The sequence below is a fragment of the Narcine bancroftii genome, chromosome 1, assembly GCF_036971445.1.
Source record: "Narcine bancroftii isolate sNarBan1 chromosome 1, sNarBan1.hap1, whole genome shotgun sequence".
Classification (NCBI taxonomy): Eukaryota; Metazoa; Chordata; class Chondrichthyes; order Torpediniformes; family Narcinidae; genus Narcine; species Narcine bancroftii.
Window position 1 is genome coordinate 365,985,234 of NC_091469.1, and position 20,523 is coordinate 366,005,756.

A 20,523-nucleotide genomic window follows, 5' to 3' on the forward strand; every position below is an offset into this window, starting at 1 on the left:
TTGAGAAAAATTGTCATTGGCCCATTTCCTTTGGAGATATGAAACCATGCACATAACAAGTCAATTAGGGACGATTAAAACATTGGTTTTCAAACTTTTTCTTTCCACCCGCATACCACCTGAAGCAATCCCTTACTAATCACAGAGCACCTGTGGCATAGGGATTACTTAAAATGGTATGTGAGTGGAAAGAAAAAGGTTGAGAACCACTGCTGGAGTTGATCTGAACCATTATCAATCAAGTATTTTGAAAAGCTGGTAATGAATGTAAGAGGCACATTATCTTGTTTTTTTTTAAAGATACACCATGGTAATTTTTAAACCCATGCTTCCCAATTCTACCCAATTAATCTACCAACCCCATACATTTTGGACAATGAGAGGAAATAGGAGAAAACCTGTGCAGGTTGCTGGGAGAATGTATAAATTAGAAACTCCCAGTGGTTCAATCCCAGTGTGCTGATGCTGTAATAGAGGGTGGTATGCTAACTGTGCCACTCTCTTTGGCATAAGGGTGATTATGGATCTTTTAAAGCAGATGGGAACTTCAGATTGTAGTTGGGAGAAGTTCAAGGTTTCTGTGAACAGTCCGTACAGCTGGTCCATGTAGATTCTCAGGACATGGCCCGGAACTCCACCTGGGCCAGTGGCTTTCCATCTCTTCTCTGCGACAGAAACTATGGGGACAGGAACACCAGGGACTGTCTTGGGTGGTTGCAGTGGCTTACTGACCTTATTTAAAAATAAGCTACAGATTCTTAAAATCTAAGATAAAACCAGATTTGATGAATATACTCAGCAACATTTGTGGAGAGATAAAACAGAGTTAACATCCCAGGTTGATGACCTTTCATTGGAACTGGGTGATCCTGATATAAACTGGAAATGCTGGTTACCTGAAATTGATGTACTCAAGGAACACATATCATCAAACCTCTAAAGTGTTTTGTTTCACTCATTCCAAAATAGTCTGTTCTTTAGCTCACCTGCTTTAACACTACCATGTGATTCAATCAGGACTTTCTTGTTTCTGTACAATGTGACCAATCTTTCCTTACTTGATAAGCATCGTTCATTCTTCAGATCTCCTTTGCATAACATCCATTCTTAAGCTGAGCAGAACTGATCAGGGTCCAAAATATTATTATATCCAATGGTATTTTTATTTTCAGTCATAGACTTTGGATTTAAATAATTTCAATATGGGCATCTAACTTTGTAAAGTTCTTCAGAGGGTAGACACACATCCTCCTTTGACGACAATTCAGTGTAAAATTAAAGCTGGTGTGCAGATCCCCACTACACGTCCATGGAGAAAATGGGAACCCTTACTCCCCAGTGCAGATAAGAATTAAAGTGTTGAACTTTCTGGAGGCTATGAGGGAAGTGACTGATTCAGACATGCCCAAAACATTCTTTCAAACAGGACACTTCATGTCCCAGCACAGGCAGGAGCCAAGCAATGTAAACAATGTTCTGCCTGGCTGGCCCTCAAACCACAGCTATGATTTGAGTGCTTTAGTTGCAGTGATCAATTTGCTCTATTGCTTTTGTTTAGACTCACTAAAATTCACATTCTGTTCCCTCCCCACTGCAGTTGCCACCTAACCTGATGAGTATTCCCAGCATTTCTGGCAGGGTGTGGTGGTTTCAAATTGCCTGCATCTGCATTTTTTTTTTGGATTTTGATGTTGCAGAGTTGTTTGGCTAAGTGAATGGAGTAGACAAATTGTTGGAGGTGAATTGTCAGGTGTGATGTGAGGCATAGAGTAGGAATTAGTACAAGGACTTGAACTGTCAACAAAGTAGTTGGTAGTCTTCCTCCGTTGATTCCACTCCCATACAATGCCAAGCCTCACCCAATACCAAGTCAAGTCAAGATTATTATCATCTGATTGCATTAGTACAACCCGACAAAACAGGGATCTCCTGTCCTCAGTGCAAAACACGCAGACACACAGCCTGACATAATACACAAGCAGACAAATACTACAAATGCAGGACAAGTATTCTTGTATACAAATAAATAAATAAATTTATTTGAATATGAGAGTCTTGGATGGTTAGTGTGAGCAGTTCCTTTGGTTGTTCAGTATTCTCACTGCCCATGGGAAGAAGCTGTTCCTCAGCTTGGTGGTTCTGGCTCTGATACGTATTCCTGTTACTTTTTCCCAACAGGAGCAGCTGAAAGATGCTGTGTGCAGGGTGGAAGAGGTCCTCAATTATTTTGGGAACCCTTTTCAGACAATAATCCTGGAATATCACTTCAACGGGAGGGAGTGAGACTCCAGTGATCCTGTAGCTTGACCTCCAATCCATTTCTCTGCAGAATTCGTAACACACAATGATGTAGCCAGCCAGGATTACCTCAATAGAGCTCCAGCAGAAGGTGAACATAATGGCGGCCAGTGGCCTTGCCTGTTTCATTCTTCTCAAGAAGTGCTGTCGCTATTGTGACTTCTTGACAAGGGAGGAGATGTTGTATGTCCATTATAGGTCACTTGCTAAGTAAACTCCCAAGGAACTTGGTGCTCTCCACTTTCTCCACTACAGGGTTGCTGATGTAGTGGAGAGTGGTTATTCCAAGTACTCCTGAAGTCCACAATCATCTCCTTCATTATCCACATGAAGACTCAGGTTGTTACTCTCATACCATATCATGAGATTTTCTCTGTAGTGCAACTCATCATTGTTGCTGATGAGGCCAACGACTGTTGTGTAATCTGCAAACTTGATGACACTGATGGAGCTGGATCTGGCAATGCAGATGTGGGTTAGTAGCATGAACAGGAGCGGCTGACCACACAGCCTTGAGTTGCACCAGCATTTTGACTTTCCAATTACCACATGTCTCACGTCAGGCCTTTGCTGTGGGTATAATGTCATAGTTAGAAACTGGCCCTTCAACCAACCCAGTTGTCTCCCAGTGCTAGTTCCATTTGACTGTACTTGACCCATATCTCTCTAAACTTCTTTGATACATGTGCAGATCTAAATATCTCAAATGTCATAATTTTACCCACTTCTTCTGGCACCTCATTCAAAACATGCAGCATCCTCTGCAGAGAAAAGGTTGCCCCTCAGTTTCCTTTTACATTTTTCTCTTATTTTAAGCCCATGCTCTCTTGAAGGGAAATGTGCCAAACACCACCTTCACCACCCTGCGGCCACTTTCCTGGAACATAGTAGTACACCACATTATGGAATGTTTGGTCCACAGTGTTGGGCCGACCTAAACTTACTCCACAGCAATCTACCTTCGCCTCCCTTTCAGTACATGACCCTCCTTTTTCCTTGCATCTATGTCTCTGTCTTTAACCAAAAATTCCCATTCACTTTTGAAGGGGGTGAGGAAACCGGAGCACAGGGAGGAAACTCACGGAGAGGGGGTGAAGTGCGAATTCCTTACAAACAGAGCTGGATTCGAATCAGGATCGCTGGCTGTAATGGTGTTATGTTGATCTTAGAATACATTAATTGTCCCAATTGTACCAGCCTCCTTCACCACCCCTAGCAGTGGGTTTCAGACACTCTCTACTCTTCATGTAAAAAAAAATTATGCTCTGATATCTCCCCTCAACTTTCCTCCACTCACCTTAAACAGATGTCCTCTGATATTGGTCATTGTCGCCCTGGAAAAAAACTGCTGGCTGTTCACTCTACTCTTGCTCAAGTAGATTCAAACAAGAGCTAATTTTAATAAAATCAATCAAAGTGATGTTTTTGAAGGAGCGGTTCTGACATGAGTGGCTCATAACATACAATGCTGTCCATATGAATGACAATAAACTTGATCTAAGCTGTTATCATTTCAATTTTTGTTTCTTGTTTTTGCAGTTTGTTCAGGAATTGAAAACAAGCTAACGATGCTGTCAAATGTGGATGACCATTATAACAATCTCCGCAGGACTTATAATGCTTGTGAGGTAGTGATGGGGAACCTAGAAATAACCTTCCTGGAACCGCATCATGATGTGTCCTTCCTTCAAGTAAGAGTTGTTATTTTTCACTTTAACATTCAAGGTGATTTCAACATTCAAGGTCGAGAACTGCCATTTATTTCACAGTTTGTTCCGTTGTTTATAGCACTTGCCTGTTCCATACGTACAGCATAGAACAAGGCAGCCCAGGAACAGGACCTTTAACCCACATATCTTCACCAATAATTATGTGCTTGACAAAAGGCTCAGGCTTGAAACATTGGTTACCCTTTACTTCCTATAGTCGCTGCATGGCCTCCTGAGTTTCTCTAGCACTTTTGTGTTTTGCACAACAATCCCAGCATCTGCGGACATTCCCATTACTATTTAACTGCAGTGAAAAAAGTTTGTTTTGCAAGCAGTCCGGCTAGATCTCTTAAGTTAAATGCAGTTAAGAGTGCAGAGGCACAGAGAGAGATCAGTTCGTACAGAGCAAAGGCAACATAAGTTTTACTCTTGTAAGTTTCATTCTGGAGTCTGATAGCAGTGGGAAGAAAACTGTCCCTTACTCTTGGTGTATGATATCACTCATGAATCCTCTTCCCAAAGCGGAGAGGGTGCGGTGGTATGGGTGCAAAGCGAGTGACCCTGTTGATATAGCTAGTTTTCCAAGGCAGTAGGAACTGTGGATAGAGTTGATGGAGGGGAGTGGGGTTTATCCGATGGTCTAAGCCACATTCACAACCCTCTGGAGTTTCTTGCAGTCTTGGGTAGAGCAATTCCTGTACCATGCAGTAATGTACCCTGACAGTATACATTCAGTGGAGCATCTGTAGAAGTTGTTGTGGTATGCAGGTAACACGCCATATTTCCTGGGGCTTCTAAATAAGTAGAGGTGCTAGTGTGCTTTCCTGGCCATTGAATCAACGTGGATGTACCAGGGGGAAAATAATAGAGCTGGAGTGTGATGACATTTATGAGCTGCTTCACGTAGATCTTCTCCTCTTGTACATCACATGAGAGGGTAAATGAGGTTTAATACCTTTAGTCTGGTGCAGAAATTGGGGCTTGACTGAAATGATAATTTTATAAGTTGCAATAAACAAAGTCATCAATACATTTAACTGAGAAGAAACATAAAGAATGTATTGTGTGTAACTCTGGCCAACAGCTAATTACTCATTGAGTCCTCACTGATCAACACTCCACAGTCACTAAGCGTGGTAGACTAAACACTAACTGTGTTAGAGATGCTTTGCAGTCCAGGCATTTTTTTTTTAAGAGAGAAATATAGTACAACTCCAATTATCCAAAATCAGATTCTCCAAAATCCTAATTTATCTGAAAAAAAATGTAAATTTTGGATGAATGAGGATATCCCAAACAATCAGAAATCCTCATTTATCCAATTTTTTTTTCCAGAGCCCAACAGACCTCACAGGTTGTTAAAAAAAATCACTCAACATGAAATTAGAATGACGGTTGTCCTCGTTTCAGGTAACTCCCTCCCCTCTCTCTTTCCATTTCTTCTTTACCTTCCCCTGTTGACTTGTCTCTCCAACTCTCCCTCTCAATCTGTGTGCCACTGTCCCCCAGCTGCAAGCGGTCCGAAGAATCCCTTGTCCCGGTGTCATCAAGGAGAGCAGCATCTCAGGCAGGAGTGGGAATTTGGACTCCCAGGCAGGAGCAGGGACCTCAGGTTCAGTGGTGTTCCCTCCCCTTCCTTCCCTCCCTCCCTCACCCCTCCCCACCCTCCTATCCCCTCCCTCCCTCTCCCCCTTCCTTCCTTCTCTCCCCTCCCCTCCTCAGCACACCCAATGCTGACTCTGAACCCTCCCCTTGGCTTACTACTGCACATGCACACCAGACTCCCCAGAGTGGTAAGCTTATAGGGGAGGATTCAGAGTTGAGACTAGGGCATCAGGAGCTCCAGTGACCGAGGAGACAAGAGTCCGCCAACTTGCCAGTGAATGTTCCATTGGCTCGGGAAGCCTCCCTAGGTATCAGCAGCAGTGGTGGGGTCATGTCGGGAATCAATGGCAGTGGTTGGGAGGTCTTAGTGTTCGACGGTGGTGGTTGGGAGGTCTTGGTGATTGGTAGCAGTGGATGCGACATGTCAGGGATCGGTGGCGACCAACATTCCTTTGGTGAGAATTAAGCATTATTTTAATGCTTAAAAATCTTTCCCTTGTTGTTTGCTGATCTTTTAACGTTGATATAAGTGATTTGTTGTTGCTACCGGGCTGTTTTTTTTTTAAATGACCAGTTATCCAAACATTTCGGATAATTGGAGTTGTACTGTTGTTATATTCTCAGGTCTCGGATTTTTTGATCAGTTAAAATGCAATTGGTCTTGAGCTTCAACTATCTTACCTCCCACAGAAACTGCCTGACCTGCAATATTTTTTGCATGTGCTGAATTTTCATTTTAATCCATGTAACATCTTATCAAAGAATACAAGAAGAAAGTTTGAAATATAACACCCCCTAAGCCCTAGAATTGCTTGGATATAATTTTTATTCTTTATATTTTTTCAAAATAGAAGCTTCTATCCACTCATCTGCCTTGATTAATCTGGATCTATTTTATTTGATTTCCAAGATTTTCAAGTACCTTGTTGTTTGTTTTGATCCCAACCTCCAGCTCTAAATTATATCCTCATAAACTGTGAACTGAAATGGCTTTATCTTGGATTTTTCAGTTCACTTCAGTAGATGACCTTCTAATCTATTGTGCACAATTAAATTGTTTGAAAGCAATTCTGAACATGACATCCAAAGACTTTTTCTTGTTTTCATGTGGAATGCCTCATTCAGGATGCTTTCTAATGTTTTTCATGTAACTGATATAAAATCTTTCTATCCACAGTTTTGTAGTCTGACAAAATACCAGTTGATTTCCAATCCTTTGATAACATTTCTTTTGCTATATTTCCCAAAAATAATGTGAAAGCTATGATTATGTGTCTTCAAATGTATCCAGTCCAAGAGGGGGCGTGGCAAGATGGCATAAGGATCAGACGTGCCTTCCAGTCCTCTCCTGACTCTATCTTATTGTTTTGTCTAGAAATGCCCGTTAAAATTCTTTAAAAGTTTAGATAATTTCAGTGCTGTTAATTTAACTTATGATGGTACAATTGGTGGAAAAGAGCAAAAAAAAAACGACAACAGATCATCAAAAAACTACATTTTCCAAAAGTTCAAGTTTTGGAGCCTATCTACAGGAAAGACACCGGGACTCAGCGTGAAATGGATCCCAGGAGAGAGCTACAGTGTTCGGATGCAGAGCTCTATGTTACATTGGTAGAGCCCCCTAAAGAGGGCGCCAAACAGCCTTTAGAACAAAGAGTTACTCAGGTTCACACATGCGCAGTAGCATCTGACGACAATGTTATGAATGAACCGCTTGTAGTATCATCAGCTGAAGTATTACCAGCTGAAACACCGGCTGGGGAAAGGCATTTGTCAACTGTAGTGGTGGCGCTGCAAACTGCACCTCTTGAGATGGAAGAACCTATACAACTTGATGTACTGGGAGAAATTAATATATTATGGACTGGGGAAAACCCCGGCCAGCGTCCTCCAGTTATTGCTGGAGAGGCTGTGGCTGGGGTTTCCACACGCAGTCATACTACAAGGAAGGCAACCAGAATGAAGGAAGGAACAGAAGATCCTTTGGTTATGCAGAAGAAGCAGGAATCTGTTGAGCCAGAATCTCTTCCAATTGAAAAGATTCTTGTGAATCTTGAATGTAAATTATCTTATACAATGCAGGGATTATCCAAGATTATGACTGAACTTGGTACTAGGTTTAATACCCTGGTGAAAATACATTCTCAACAGATGGCTGAGTTTGGAGCTTTTAAGCTTGAAGTGAGAGATAAATTTAATTTGTGTGAAGAAGATATAGACGAAATACGGATCAAGTTCTTGATATGACCAAAATGGTCGAAGACTTACAAACTCAAAATAAAAATTTGGTGAAAAAGATTGATTATTTGGAAAACCAATCCAGATGGAACAATATAAAGATTATTGGTTTGCCGGAAGGTATGGAGGGATCAGACCCAAGAAAATTTTTTACTGAATGGATTCCGCAGGTGCTGGGTCAAGAACATTTCCTGGAAGGTATAATACTGGATCGTGCTCACAGAGCCTTGCGTAGAAGACCTATTTCAGGTCAAAGTCCAAGACCTGTTTTGGTTCGTTGCTTGAATTATTACGACAGAGAAATAATTTTACGAGTGGCTATTAGAAATGCACAACAGAGAAAATCACCCTTGATGATTCAAAATAATCGAGTTTCCTTCTATGCGGATTTGAGTTAAGAAGTTATGTTCCAACGACGGGAATTCAATCCTGCTAAAGAGTTGTTGTGGAAGAAAGGTTACAAGGCAACCTTTACATATCCAGCTGTTTTGAAGGTTTTTCAAGATGGTTGCCAACCAAAGTTATTTGATTCTCCAAAGGAAGCTTTAGCATTTGCTCAAGAGCTGCCAATTACTCAGTTTCAACAGAGACATAGTCCGCCGCGATCTCTAAGGAGACAAGAGATGGAAGAAAAGAGCCGTGCTCCAAGAAGGAATGGTTGTAATGGTGACTCGGCAATTGGAGCTGATTAAAAGAAGAGTTGTCCTTTTTTTTTCTAATTTTTTTTTTAAAAAAAGGATATTAAATAATGATGATGTTAGTTTAAGATGAAGTGAGAGTTGGGGGAGAGAACTGGATAGGCACTATTTCCTGAAAGTCATCTGCTACGTGTGAGTTATCTCACACCCATTTTTTTTTGGGAGTTACCGCATTGCGCGGAGGGTTTTTTTTTGTTTATTAAAAAAAAGGATAAGAAAGTATTTGATAAGAAATATTTGAAATTTAAATGTGAATGGGATGGATAAGTTTTTTAATATTTTTTCTTTAAATTTAAGGTGAAAGGAGTGGTAATTCTGGTGTATATTATTTTGCTATTTTAGTTATAGAATGAAGGGAATAATGGTGAAAGTTATAAATTGAATTGTACAATTCTTAATGAGGCTTGAATTTTGTTTGTGGTTTATGCTCCATTTGTTGAAGATATAGATTTCGTTGCAGATGTGTTTTTATTATTTGGATATCTGAATTTTAACGTAATGATTGGGGATATTTAAATGTGGTATTGGAGCTTTTATTGGATAATTCAAGAGTGAAAGGGAAAAAATGGTGGAAGAGTACTAAAATTGAATTGTACAATGCTTAATGAGGTTTGAATTTTGTTTTAAGATGGTGGTTTATGTGACTAATATGATGATAGATATGAAGTTAGTTGATATTTGGTGAAGGTTTATCTCTATAGAGAAAGTTTTTTTTCATCTTTTTTTTCTCATGCTACAATATTTTTAAGAATTGATTATTGTTTAAGAATTTTTGATAGACAATGTTACTAACTTTACTAATTTTTTACATTAAGTTTGAGTTAAATATATGTTTCATCTTAACTCCGTTTGTTAAATATATGCATTTAAGTTTGATTTAAATATGTTTTTTAAGTCTGATATCTTAGTATTAATTACTTTTCTTTTTGTTAGTATTTTAATCGGTTATGTTTTTTTTATAAGTGGGTTTTTTTTCTCACATATATTATTAACTTTATTAATTCTTCACTCTTTATTTTGGGGGGAAAGGTGGGGTTGGACTAATTTGAGTTGGGTTATTAATGTGTAATAATTATTGGGGAGGGTATAGTTTATTTAGATTACTGATGCTGTATTGCTATTTTATTATTTTATTCTTAATTTTTTTAAATGTAATCCTATATGTTATTCATGTTATAAAATCTTAAATAAAGTTTAAAAATAAATGTATCCAGTCCAAATCCCAATGAATTCGACAAGCTGTCAGAAATACCCAAATTTAAAATGTATATTATTTTACTATTCCACTTTCTTCTCACTTTGGAAATTGAATGAGATTAGCTTTATTGTTAAGTTTTTTTTTTGCAAAAGTACGGAAGTTTTCTCTACTCTCCTAACTCCAATTTCTTAGCCTTTTTGCTCGACGTTCATTCCATTTCTAAAGTTTTGCACTTTATGAGTCTGTATCCTTTAATAAACCTCTTATTGCTGTCCACAAGTATCATCCTCTGGCTCATCCCACTTATTCCATATCAAAGTTGTAGGTATGGGAGTCAGCTATCTTTTTGTTTAATAAGTGGAGCAATCTGTACTACAAGCCTTCAAAGACAAGGCTCCTCAAATCTTCCTGCATTACACCAATGACTGCATTGGTACTGCCTCCTGTACCCTTGATGAGCTCATAAACTTTATCAACTTTGGTGTTAACTTTCACCCTGACTTCAAATTACTTGGTTCAACTCTAGCAACTCTTTCTCTTTCTCGGTCTCCATCTCGGAGAAAAAGTCTTGACAGATGTTACCTACAATATCACCAACCCCCCCACCCCCCCTCAGCTCCCTCAACCACACTCTTTACACTCTTTCTCCTTTAAGGATGCTATTCCTTTACCTCTGTCTCTGCCACATCTGCTCCCAGGATGAAGCTTTCCATTCCAGACTTCAGAGATGTCCTCCTCCTTATTCCCTTCTACTCATCCCTAACCCACATGTAATCTATTTCCCGCACATCTACCCTAAAGAAGCCACACAGTCAGGGTTCCCCTCATCCTCACCAACCACCCTATGAGCCTTCACAGTCCTCCATGGTATTCTCTGCAATTGCTCCCCTCCTCTCTTTATCCATGGGGATCATTCATTCCATGACTTCCTCATCAACTTATCGCTTCCCGCCAATCGCACACTTGATACCTAATACTATAACTGCAAGAAGTCCTCTACTTTTGCCTACATCTCCTCCCTCACCACTGTTCGGTCCCCCCAAATGGTCCTTCCAAGTAAAGGAACACTTCATCTGTGAATTTGTAGGGATCATTTACTGTGCCCCTTGCTCCTGATGCAGCCTCCTCTACATTGGGGAGATTGCACACATACTGGCCAGAAGGCTTCGTCAAGTACCTTCACTCTGTCTGCTGCCACAGCAAGCACCTTCCACTGGCCAACCACTTCAATTCCACACCCCATTGCCACGCTGACATGCTTCATGTACTGCCAGGATAAGGCCACATGTAAATTGAAAGAACAACACCTGGAGTTACATTTCAGCAGACTCCAATCACACAGCATCAATATCAACTTCTCCAATTTCCATTCACCCGCTATCCATGTCTCTCTCTTTCCCGTGTCCTTCTTTCTCTCCCCCTACCTCCTGCTCCCCAATCCCTTCCCTTCATTCTTTAAACAAGAAAGGCTGCAGATACTGGGGTCAAGAATAGTACACAAACGCATTGGAGAAACTCATCAGGCCTCACAGCAACCATAGGAAGTGAATGGTAACCAACGTTTTGGACCTGAGCCCTTCGTCAGGTATAGCAAAAACTGGCAGGCTCCTGAATAAAAAGTTGGAGGAGGAGAGGGTAGCTCTCTGATAAGAGAGAGAAGAGGGTGGGGGGCTGGAGAAAAGGAGACAGAGAGAGAGAGGGGGTTAACAGAAATTGGAGACGTCCATGTTAATGCAGTCTGGTTGGAGAGAACCTAGACGGAATATAAGGTGTTGTTCCTCCAATTTGTAGGCAGACTGGGAGATTGTTTGCTTGAGTGCCTACTCTCTGTTCATTGCAACAGCAAGTACCTCCCAGTGACCAAGCATTTTAATTCTACACACCATTCTCACACAATCAAGTCTGTCCATGGCCTTATGTACTACCAAACTGAGGCTACCCACAAATTGGAGCCACATCACCTTATATGACCAGTCACCAACCAGATGGCATCAATTTCAAGAAGTAAAACACGAAAGTCTGAAAACAACATAGCTGAAGTAAAAACACAAAATGCTGGTCAAAGGTAAAGATACATTACCAACATTTTAGGCTTCATCCCTTCATCAAGGTATGGGAAAATGTTGGCAGCACATGAACAAAATGGGTGTGGGGGAGAGGCAGGGGGAGGAGCACGGTCCCAAAGGCAGGAGGGTATAGGTGGACAAGGGAAGGAGGGATGACTCTGTGAATGAAGAGGGAAGGAGGTGGGGAGCTGCAGGAAAGAAAATAGAGGGAAAGGGAAGGGAGGGAGAACAGAGAGTAGACGAGCAGAAACCAGAGAAGTCAGTATTAATGCCATCAGATTGAAGAGTGCCCAGATGGAAAATCAGGTGTTGTTGCTCCATTTTACGGTGGTTTTGGTGTGATAGTACATAAGGTCATAGACAGACATGTGAGTATGGGAGTGGGGTGCAGAATTCGTGTTTGGCCCCTGGGAGATCCCTGTCACTGTTGCAGATAGAGTGAAAGTGCTCAGTGAAGTGATCTCTCAGTCCACGCCCAGCCTCTCCGACATAGAGAAGGCCACAGCGGCAGGACTGGATGCAGTGGATCACTCCCACGGATTCACAAGTGAAGTGTGACTTCACTTGAAAGCACTATTTAGGGCCCCGAATGGTGGTGAAGTAGGAGGTGTGGGCGCAAGTGTATCGCTTCCTTTGTCTAGTGGTGGGTTCCTGTTGTAGATGGCGAAAATTACAGAGGACAATGTGTTGGATGCAGACGCTAGTGGGGTGGTAGGTAAGGACAAGCAGAATCCATGTTTGTTACGTCTGGAGGCAGAGTGGACCAGAGCAGATGAGCAGGAAATGTAGGAGTTATGAGTTTCAATAGCAACTTCCCCAATTTCTATAAATTCCCTCCCCACCTCCTCTTTTTCCCTCTTCCCCTTCCACATCAGGATCAACAGACCATGAGGGACCTTGTCAAATGCTTTACTAGAATCTATTTTTTTTAAATTTGAGTTACGTTTTCTGAATGAGTTAAATGCTGATAAATGTTGTGAAAATGCAATCCATGACTAAATACTTAAGATTTGCCTTTGAACAGCAATTGTCTTAAATGGTTCCAGTGTTTTTTATTGGATGTGGCACCATGCATTTCCAAAAAAGTGAGCCACATATAACATCATGTGACTTCTGCTTTAATTGCTATTTAATTTCCTCATAATAGCTTCTGCATTTTAAAAAATGGGCATTAAACAATAATCTAAGTGCAGCAACATAACTAAACCAGGAAAATATTCCTTATAAAGAGAATTAAAATTAAGATTGAACTGACTCAATTTATACCTGGTGTGGCAATTTGTTTTCTGTTAAAATGTGGGTTCCCTGGGGCTCTCTATTCCCTCCCACTTTGTCTCAGTCTCATTTTGATGATCTCTTCAGTTCAACATCTGATCCCCTTGTTCTTTGGTTGATGATGCCATTTGACATGTATCAGGGCCACATTGCTGGTTGTTCTCTCACAATGCAATGACTGATATTCAACACTGGAGGCAAATCAAATCTGACTACTTTCAATTCTTCACAGTTCCCTTTGTCTCTTTAACCAAACACTACTTATCTGTAACCTTGTGAATAGTGGATTAACTCTTCCACCTTGGCTGAAGTGGTTCCAGGCAATGTTATTTTTCTCCTCTTTTTGGCTGTGTGTCATGCCCATATCCTTCAGTTTGCAATTCACTACTTTCAAAGCTCTTTGCAGTATTTCAGTGCAAGAGATAATAAATTCTGTTTCAATATTTTTATTAAATTTCACAATAATTATACAAAAAGTTGAAACCATATTTATCTAAATATAAAGAGGTAAATATGGAAAAGGAAACATACAAAAGAAAGATGTATATAAGAAAATGTATTACAAATAAACTAGATATCATAACAATTAAACAAAAAAGGAAATAATCATGTAATCATTTAATCAGTTATAATTGATTAATTGAAAAATTTTAAAAAATGATAGTATACTACAAATTCTACCGCTTTCCCTTCCGAGGTTATTTGATAGATACCTGTATGTACAATTTCACTACCATTTTTTTAAGAAGTACAAACTCACAAGACAAGATCTAATTGATTTTATAGATTATGAAAAAAATATCAATAAAAGACCCCATAAACTTGAAAAGTTTAAATCCATTGCATTGGAGGAACATCTGATTTTTTTTCCCCAAAGGTAGACATGCCAGCATGTCATATGACCACTGAGTGTAAGTAGGAGGGACAACCACTTTCCATTTCATCAGTACTGAATGTCTAGCAATAAGGGAAGTGAAAGAGACCTCTTGGGATTGAGACAAATAATTCAATTCAAAGTAAAATTACAATTATGGAGAAACTCAGCAAGTCAAACAGTGTATTTATGTAGCAAAGATAAAGATTTCATTATCAAGCAAGGTGATGGTTTCCTGATGTTTTGGCAATGAATCGAGTTCTGATCTCTGATACCCACGCCACTGTTTCCCAGTTGGTGCATGGACGGAAGATCCACACTTCCCTCAAGACAAAAGAGGGTAAAATTAGCAGTATTTCCTGCTCCTAATCTGAATGCAGCAGCTTTTTTGGAAATGTTTGTGTATGAATGTCAGAGGAAAACAATATGATACCTACCTGATCACAATTAAATAATGGGAATTTGGAGAAGGTCGTGCAGGGTGCCCAGGGTGCAAGATGGCAGGAGAAAAAAAAAACAATAAGAGAAACAAGTGAGCATGCAGATATGCATAAATGACCATGAATATTTAGAATTTGTATGCCTCAGTATTGTAATTTCAAATACATATGACCAGAGATTTTAGATTACCTCCAAAATCTTGAAAAAAACTGTTAATACAGTTATCTTGTGATGTGCCTTCCTTTCATTTGCAGAGTGTTCAGGAAGTTTCCGGTTACGTCCTCATAGCCCTCAACAAAATTTCACGGATCCCACTGCAGAATCTTCGCATCATTCGAGGCCACCAGCTTTACGATGACAAGTTTTCCCTCGTCATTCTGTCGAACTATGATCGGGAAGGAAACACTGGGCTCAGTGAGCTACCTTTACGGAATCTTACAGGTTTGTTCAAGGCCTCTATTCACGCACACTAAAAAGTGTAATTTTACAATAATGCATAATATTATTTGTAGAAGCATTGAAAGGTTATGGCACGAAAAAAGGCACTTTGTGTGCATGCGAGGTCGATGCAATAGCAATCCAACTTGTCCCAATCCTCCTGTCTGGTGCCAGCATGCTGCATATTCTTCTCTCTCAGGAATATAATCCATTCCCTTTGCAATTAAGTGATTGAATTTATTTCCACTATTATCCCAGATTCAAGCCATTTGTTGAATGACAACATTTTTTTTCCTTATTTCACTTCAGGTTTTATTGCCAATCATTTCAATCTATGCTTTCCATTTCTTGACCCTTCCACCTGCACTTCACTTCTAGCTGCTCTCCCCAGTACCCAACCTGCAAGCCACTCGGAGGCACCAATGTGTCCATCTGTACTGTTGAAGCAATCATCACTCATTTTTCACTAGGTACCTCTGTGAATAGTTATTTATCTTTCCCTTTTATATTTATTTTCTCTTTTTCTGTCATGTTGCATGTTTTGGAAACCTGCATTATACTATTTTCGGTGCATTTTACGTACCCATGTGGATGCTGCAAATAGAATTTCAGTACACCTGAACTTTGTGACAAGAAACTCTCTTACCTCTCATGAATCTATCCAATTGTTAAGAAATTCCAGTGATTCGGCATCCGGCTCACTACACTGGTTCCCAATCTCCTTTTGACACATGCCAAGTGCACCCTTAAGTACAACAGAACCCAGATGTAACAACCCAGCAAAGCCCTAGGTCCCATGCTCTTTCATCACACTTGGGTTGCAGTTCCAACATTTCATTTAATGTATGGGGTTCCCAGTTCCCATTCTCCCTTAAAAGTGAGCAGCTTCTCTGGAATATTTTTATACCAATCTGTTTCAGAAAGGGGTTTTGGACATCTGATAGTCTGGAAAATCTGCCAAAGTATTAAACATGCCATGTTAATGGAGATTTCCTACATGTCCAGACCTCCCACTGGTTCACAAGGAAAATCACAACATCTCCTTTATATACATAAAATCACCCCTTCCCTGTGCTTTGTTAGCCAGAATCAGACACACACAAGGTAAAGACTCTACAACAGGCTTTAATCCACAAAGACTTCCACAGAGCCAGGCTGGCTGTAGTTGCAGTAACTCTGAGTGAGACTTCAGGAGGCCAGTGCAGACTTGTATCCCAGAGGATGATTGACACCTGACCAGGTGGGGCTTGATCCATTCAGGGCGACTGATTGGCAGCCGGCCAGGTGTTGTCCTGTCCCCTTACACTCTTGCAGGTACAGAGGTTTCCCCCTGCAGTAGGCCGGTGGTGTACCACCACACCTTGTAGTCTAAATAAAGAGTCCCCACCCAAAGCGTTGACTGATGATTTCTACCCATAGATGCTGCCTGGCCTGCTGAATTCCTCCAGTAATTCTTTGTCTGCTCTCCAATCTATATGCCACCAAGGGACACACAAAATCTGCAGATGCTAGAACCTTAAGTGAACAAAAAGAAGCTGGAGTGACTCATTAAGTGAGAACATAAAAAATAGGAGGAGGAGAGTAGGTTGTCTGGCCTGTTGAGCCTGCGCTGTCATTCACTAAGATCATGGCTGATCTGGCCATGGACTCAGCTTCACTTATCTCATTTTCCGCATAAACCTTAATTCCCTACGAAGTAAAAATCTGTCTAACTGTGTCTTAAATATATTTAATAAGGCAGCCTCTACTACTTCCTTGGGAAGAGAATTCCAAAGATTAACTTTGCCCTGGGAAAAGCAGTTCCTCCTCATCACTGTCCTAAATCTACTCCCCAAAATTCTGAGGCTATCCATCAAGTTCTTGTCTCACCTACTCTATTTTATCTATCCCTTTCATAAACTTGTGTATTTCAATGCAGTCCCTTCTGATTCTCCTGAATTCCATCAGGTATTCACCAAGCAACATAATCCCTCCTCACAGGCTTAACACCTCATCTCCAGAATCAACCTGGTGAACCTCCCTGCACCACCTTCATAAAAGCCAGTATATTTTTTTTCAAGTAAGGTGTCCAAAACTTTGTTGCTTCTTTTCAATGCTGCTTAGCATGGAGGAATATTGGTTCAGCAGCTGATAGCAGGTGTAGGAAGCAGCAAGAAATTCAATTGCTATGTTTGATTGATACAATGAAAGATTATGATTCTAGAGTCAGTGTTGGTGACCACTGCCAACTGTTTACATACATTATTTGGGTCTGCTAGGACCTCTGCACAATTTGTTTTTTCCATTCAAATTAGTGTAATCAGTGAACTTAGATATGCTACCATCAGTCAGATTTCAGATTTATTGTCGGAGTACACACATGGCATCGCATACAACTCTGAGATTCTCTTTTCTATAGGTGAGGCAGAATGACTACTTATTGGAAGTGCAAAAAAAACTGTACACAGCGTATACATGTAAACAAATAACTGTCAATAGTTAATGAATGTAAACAAACGGTGCAATGCAGAGAAAATTTAAAAAATCAATGAAGTGCACAAATCAGAGTCCCTAACTGAGCCCCTGATTGAGTTTGTTGGATGAGTCTGCTCATCCAAAACTTTGTGAACAGTTGTAGACCTAGCAATGACCCCTGCAGCACTCCACTCACCACTAATTGCCAATCACAGATAAACTCATTTATTACAACTCTCTCTCTCTTTTCTATTTGAAACAAATACTCCATCCACATTAATACTTTACCCCAAACTCCATGCCTTCTGGAAATCCAAATATGCAACATTCACCTCTCCCCCTCTATCTACCACACTCATTATATTTTCAAAAGAACTCCAGTAAATTTGTCAAACAGGATCTGCCATTCCTGAATCCATGCTGTGTCTGTCCGATAGAATGATTTTTGTCTATTGTCTCACTATTTCTTCCTCAATAATAGTATCAAGCATTTTCCTGACTACAGGCATTAAGTTAACTAGCCTAAAATTCCCTGCCTTTTGCCTTCATCCTTTTTTAAACAGTAGAATGATATTTGCTGTCTTCCAATCTGCCAGAATCTTCCTTGAGTCCAAAGAACTTGAGTAAATTATTAAAAACACGTCTATTATAATTGCCATTTCTTTCAGTACTCTGGAATACATTCCTTCAGGATCAGGGGATTTGTGTACCTTTAAACCCACCGGTTTGTTCAGCACTACCTCATTAGTGACCACAATTATGTTGAGACTGTCATCTACCATCACATCCACAACATCTCTCTACCATGTTAGACATGCCTTTCATTCACGGGGACCAATAAGATAGTCAATCAATTCCTCAGGCACTTCACATTACCCAAGATTAATTCTCCCTTCTCATCTTCCAAGGGATCCTGCATTCTCATAAACCTCCCATTTCTGCTTCATGTAATTATAAAAACTTGTACTTTTTGGTTTTTATATTGTGTGCTAGTTTATTTTCATCATCTATCTTCCCCTTCTTTATTCTTTGCTTCATGATTCCATATTGCTTTTTAAAGTTTTCCCAATTTTCCAGTCTCCCACTTTGAATGCATGACCTTTTAGGAAGTCAGCCTGAAGAAAACTGAGGTCCTCCATCAGCCAGCTCCCCACCATGACTACCAACCCCCCCCCCCCCCCCCCCCACATCTCCATCGGGCACACAAAACTTAAAACGGTCAACCAGTTTACCTATCTCGGCTGCACCATTTCATCAGATGCAAGGATCGACAATGAGATAGACAACAGACTCGCCAAGGCAAATAGTGCCTTTGGAAGACTACACAAAAGAGTCTGGAAAAACAACCAACTGAAAAACCTCACAAAGATAAGCGTATACAGAGCCGTTGTCATACCCACACTCCTGTTCGGCTCCGAATCATGGGTCCTCTACCGGCACCACCTACGGCTCCTAGAACGCTTCCACCAGCGTTGTCTCCGCTCCATCCTCAACATCCATTGGAGCGCTTTCATCCCTAACGTCGAAGTACTCGAGATAGCAGAGGTCGACAGCATCGAGTCCACGCTGCTGAAGATCCAGCTGCGCTGGATGGGTCACGTCTCCAGAATGGAGGACCATCGCCTTCCCAAGATCGTGTTCTATGGCGAGCTCTCCACTGGCCACCGTGACAGAGGTGCACCAAAGAAAAGGTACAAGGACTGCCTAAAGAAATCTCTTGGTGCCTGCCACATTGACCACCGCCAGTGGGCTGATAACGCCTCAAACCGTGCATCTTGGCGCCTCACAGTTTGGCGGGCAGCAACCTCCTTTGAAGAAGACCGCAGAGCCCACCTCACTGACAAAAGGGAAAGGAGGAAAAACCCAACACCCAACCCCAACCAACCAATTTTCCCCTGCAACCGCTGCAACTGTGTCTGCCTGTCCCGCATCGGACTTGTCAGCCACAAACGAGCCTGCAGCTGACGTGGACTTTTTACCCCCTCCATAAATCTTCGTCCGTGAAGCCAAGCCAAAGAAAGAACATCTGTTGAACACTGAAGGATCTCTAAGGAAGTCTTCCATTGTTCTTCAACTATCCCATCATATGGGAATGTAGTTCACAGCCTACACACACCAACTCCCCTCTCATCCTGTTGTCATTTTCCTTGTTTAGACATAATGCACTGGTATTAGAGCAAAATATGTTACCCTCCATTGGTATGAGAAGGTCATTCATGCTGTGATCACTCTTTCCAAGAGAATCCTTGTACAAGATCATTAATTTTACCTTTATATTCCACAGGACCAGACTTAACTGTTTGGAGTCCATGTTCTGGTTTTCTGAGACTAACAACAAATACATAAACTCCATGGTCCAGTTTTCTGGGACTGATTTTGTACCCAACACACACTACACTTCAATATTGTAAAGGTTTAGCCATAGACCCAGTCCGGAGTACACATATGATGAAAAGTTAAAAATGGCCAAGTCCAAAAGGTTAAGATATCAGATTCCCTTGCAGGTTCAGTAACATGCTATTCAAGAGAACTATCATGGATTTATTCTACGAAGTCCTCTTCAAAACTGCCTTGACCAACGATTCACCCAATCCATGTAAAAATTAAAGTTCCTCATGTCAACTGCTGTTCCATTCTACGTGCTTCAGATATTTATTGGTTTATTGCCTGTACCACTGTAAAGTTATTATTTGGTAGCTGATAGACAATTCCCACCAGTGATTTTATCCCTTTATTGTTACTAATCTCTACCCAAATGGATTCAATATTTTGTTCCTTAGATCTTGCATTGTGTTTCACCATCACCCTGATCTCATCCTTAATTAAGAGCACTACTCCACCTCCCTTACCTTCCAAATTCCCTGATACTCTTGGATATTTAATTCCCAATATCTCCATCCTGCACCCTTTGTGTCTTTAATACGGGCTTTCACATAAGGTGCCATACACTTATTGTCCTTTTAGAATCTAGTACACCCTGTCTTTTACATTTGGCTTTCTGTACTTCATTCTTTTTTTTCTTCTACCTTTTGCTTTAGTTTCTGTATTGCTTCCCTCTGCCTTTCTGCCTGGATTCATATCCCCATGTTAGATTATCTTAAACCTTCACCAACAGCATGATTAAGCAATCTCCTTGGACATTGATTCTGGAATATAGATGGGAGGAGGTATGGAAGGCTGAGGTCTGGGTACAGTTCAGTCGTCTAGGCAAAATCAATAATTTGACATG

At 40.7% G+C, this 20,523-nt stretch overlaps 1 protein-coding gene across 10 annotated transcripts in view; it reads left to right on the top strand.

Moving 5' to 3' along the window:
• Positions 1-20,523, top strand: part of egfra (epidermal growth factor receptor a (erythroblastic leukemia viral (v-erb-b) oncogene homolog, avian)) — a 334,197-nt gene that overhangs the window by 209,863 nt on the left and 103,811 nt on the right. For all 10 annotated transcript variants that reach the window (XM_069912695.1, XM_069912648.1, XM_069912661.1 and 7 more), the window contains 2 exons: positions 3,838-3,989; positions 14,657-14,843. In XM_069912695.1, the coding sequence (XP_069768796.1) occupies positions 3,838-3,989; positions 14,657-14,843 (339 nt within the window). The remainder of the gene's footprint in view (positions 1-3,837; positions 3,990-14,656; positions 14,844-20,523) is intronic.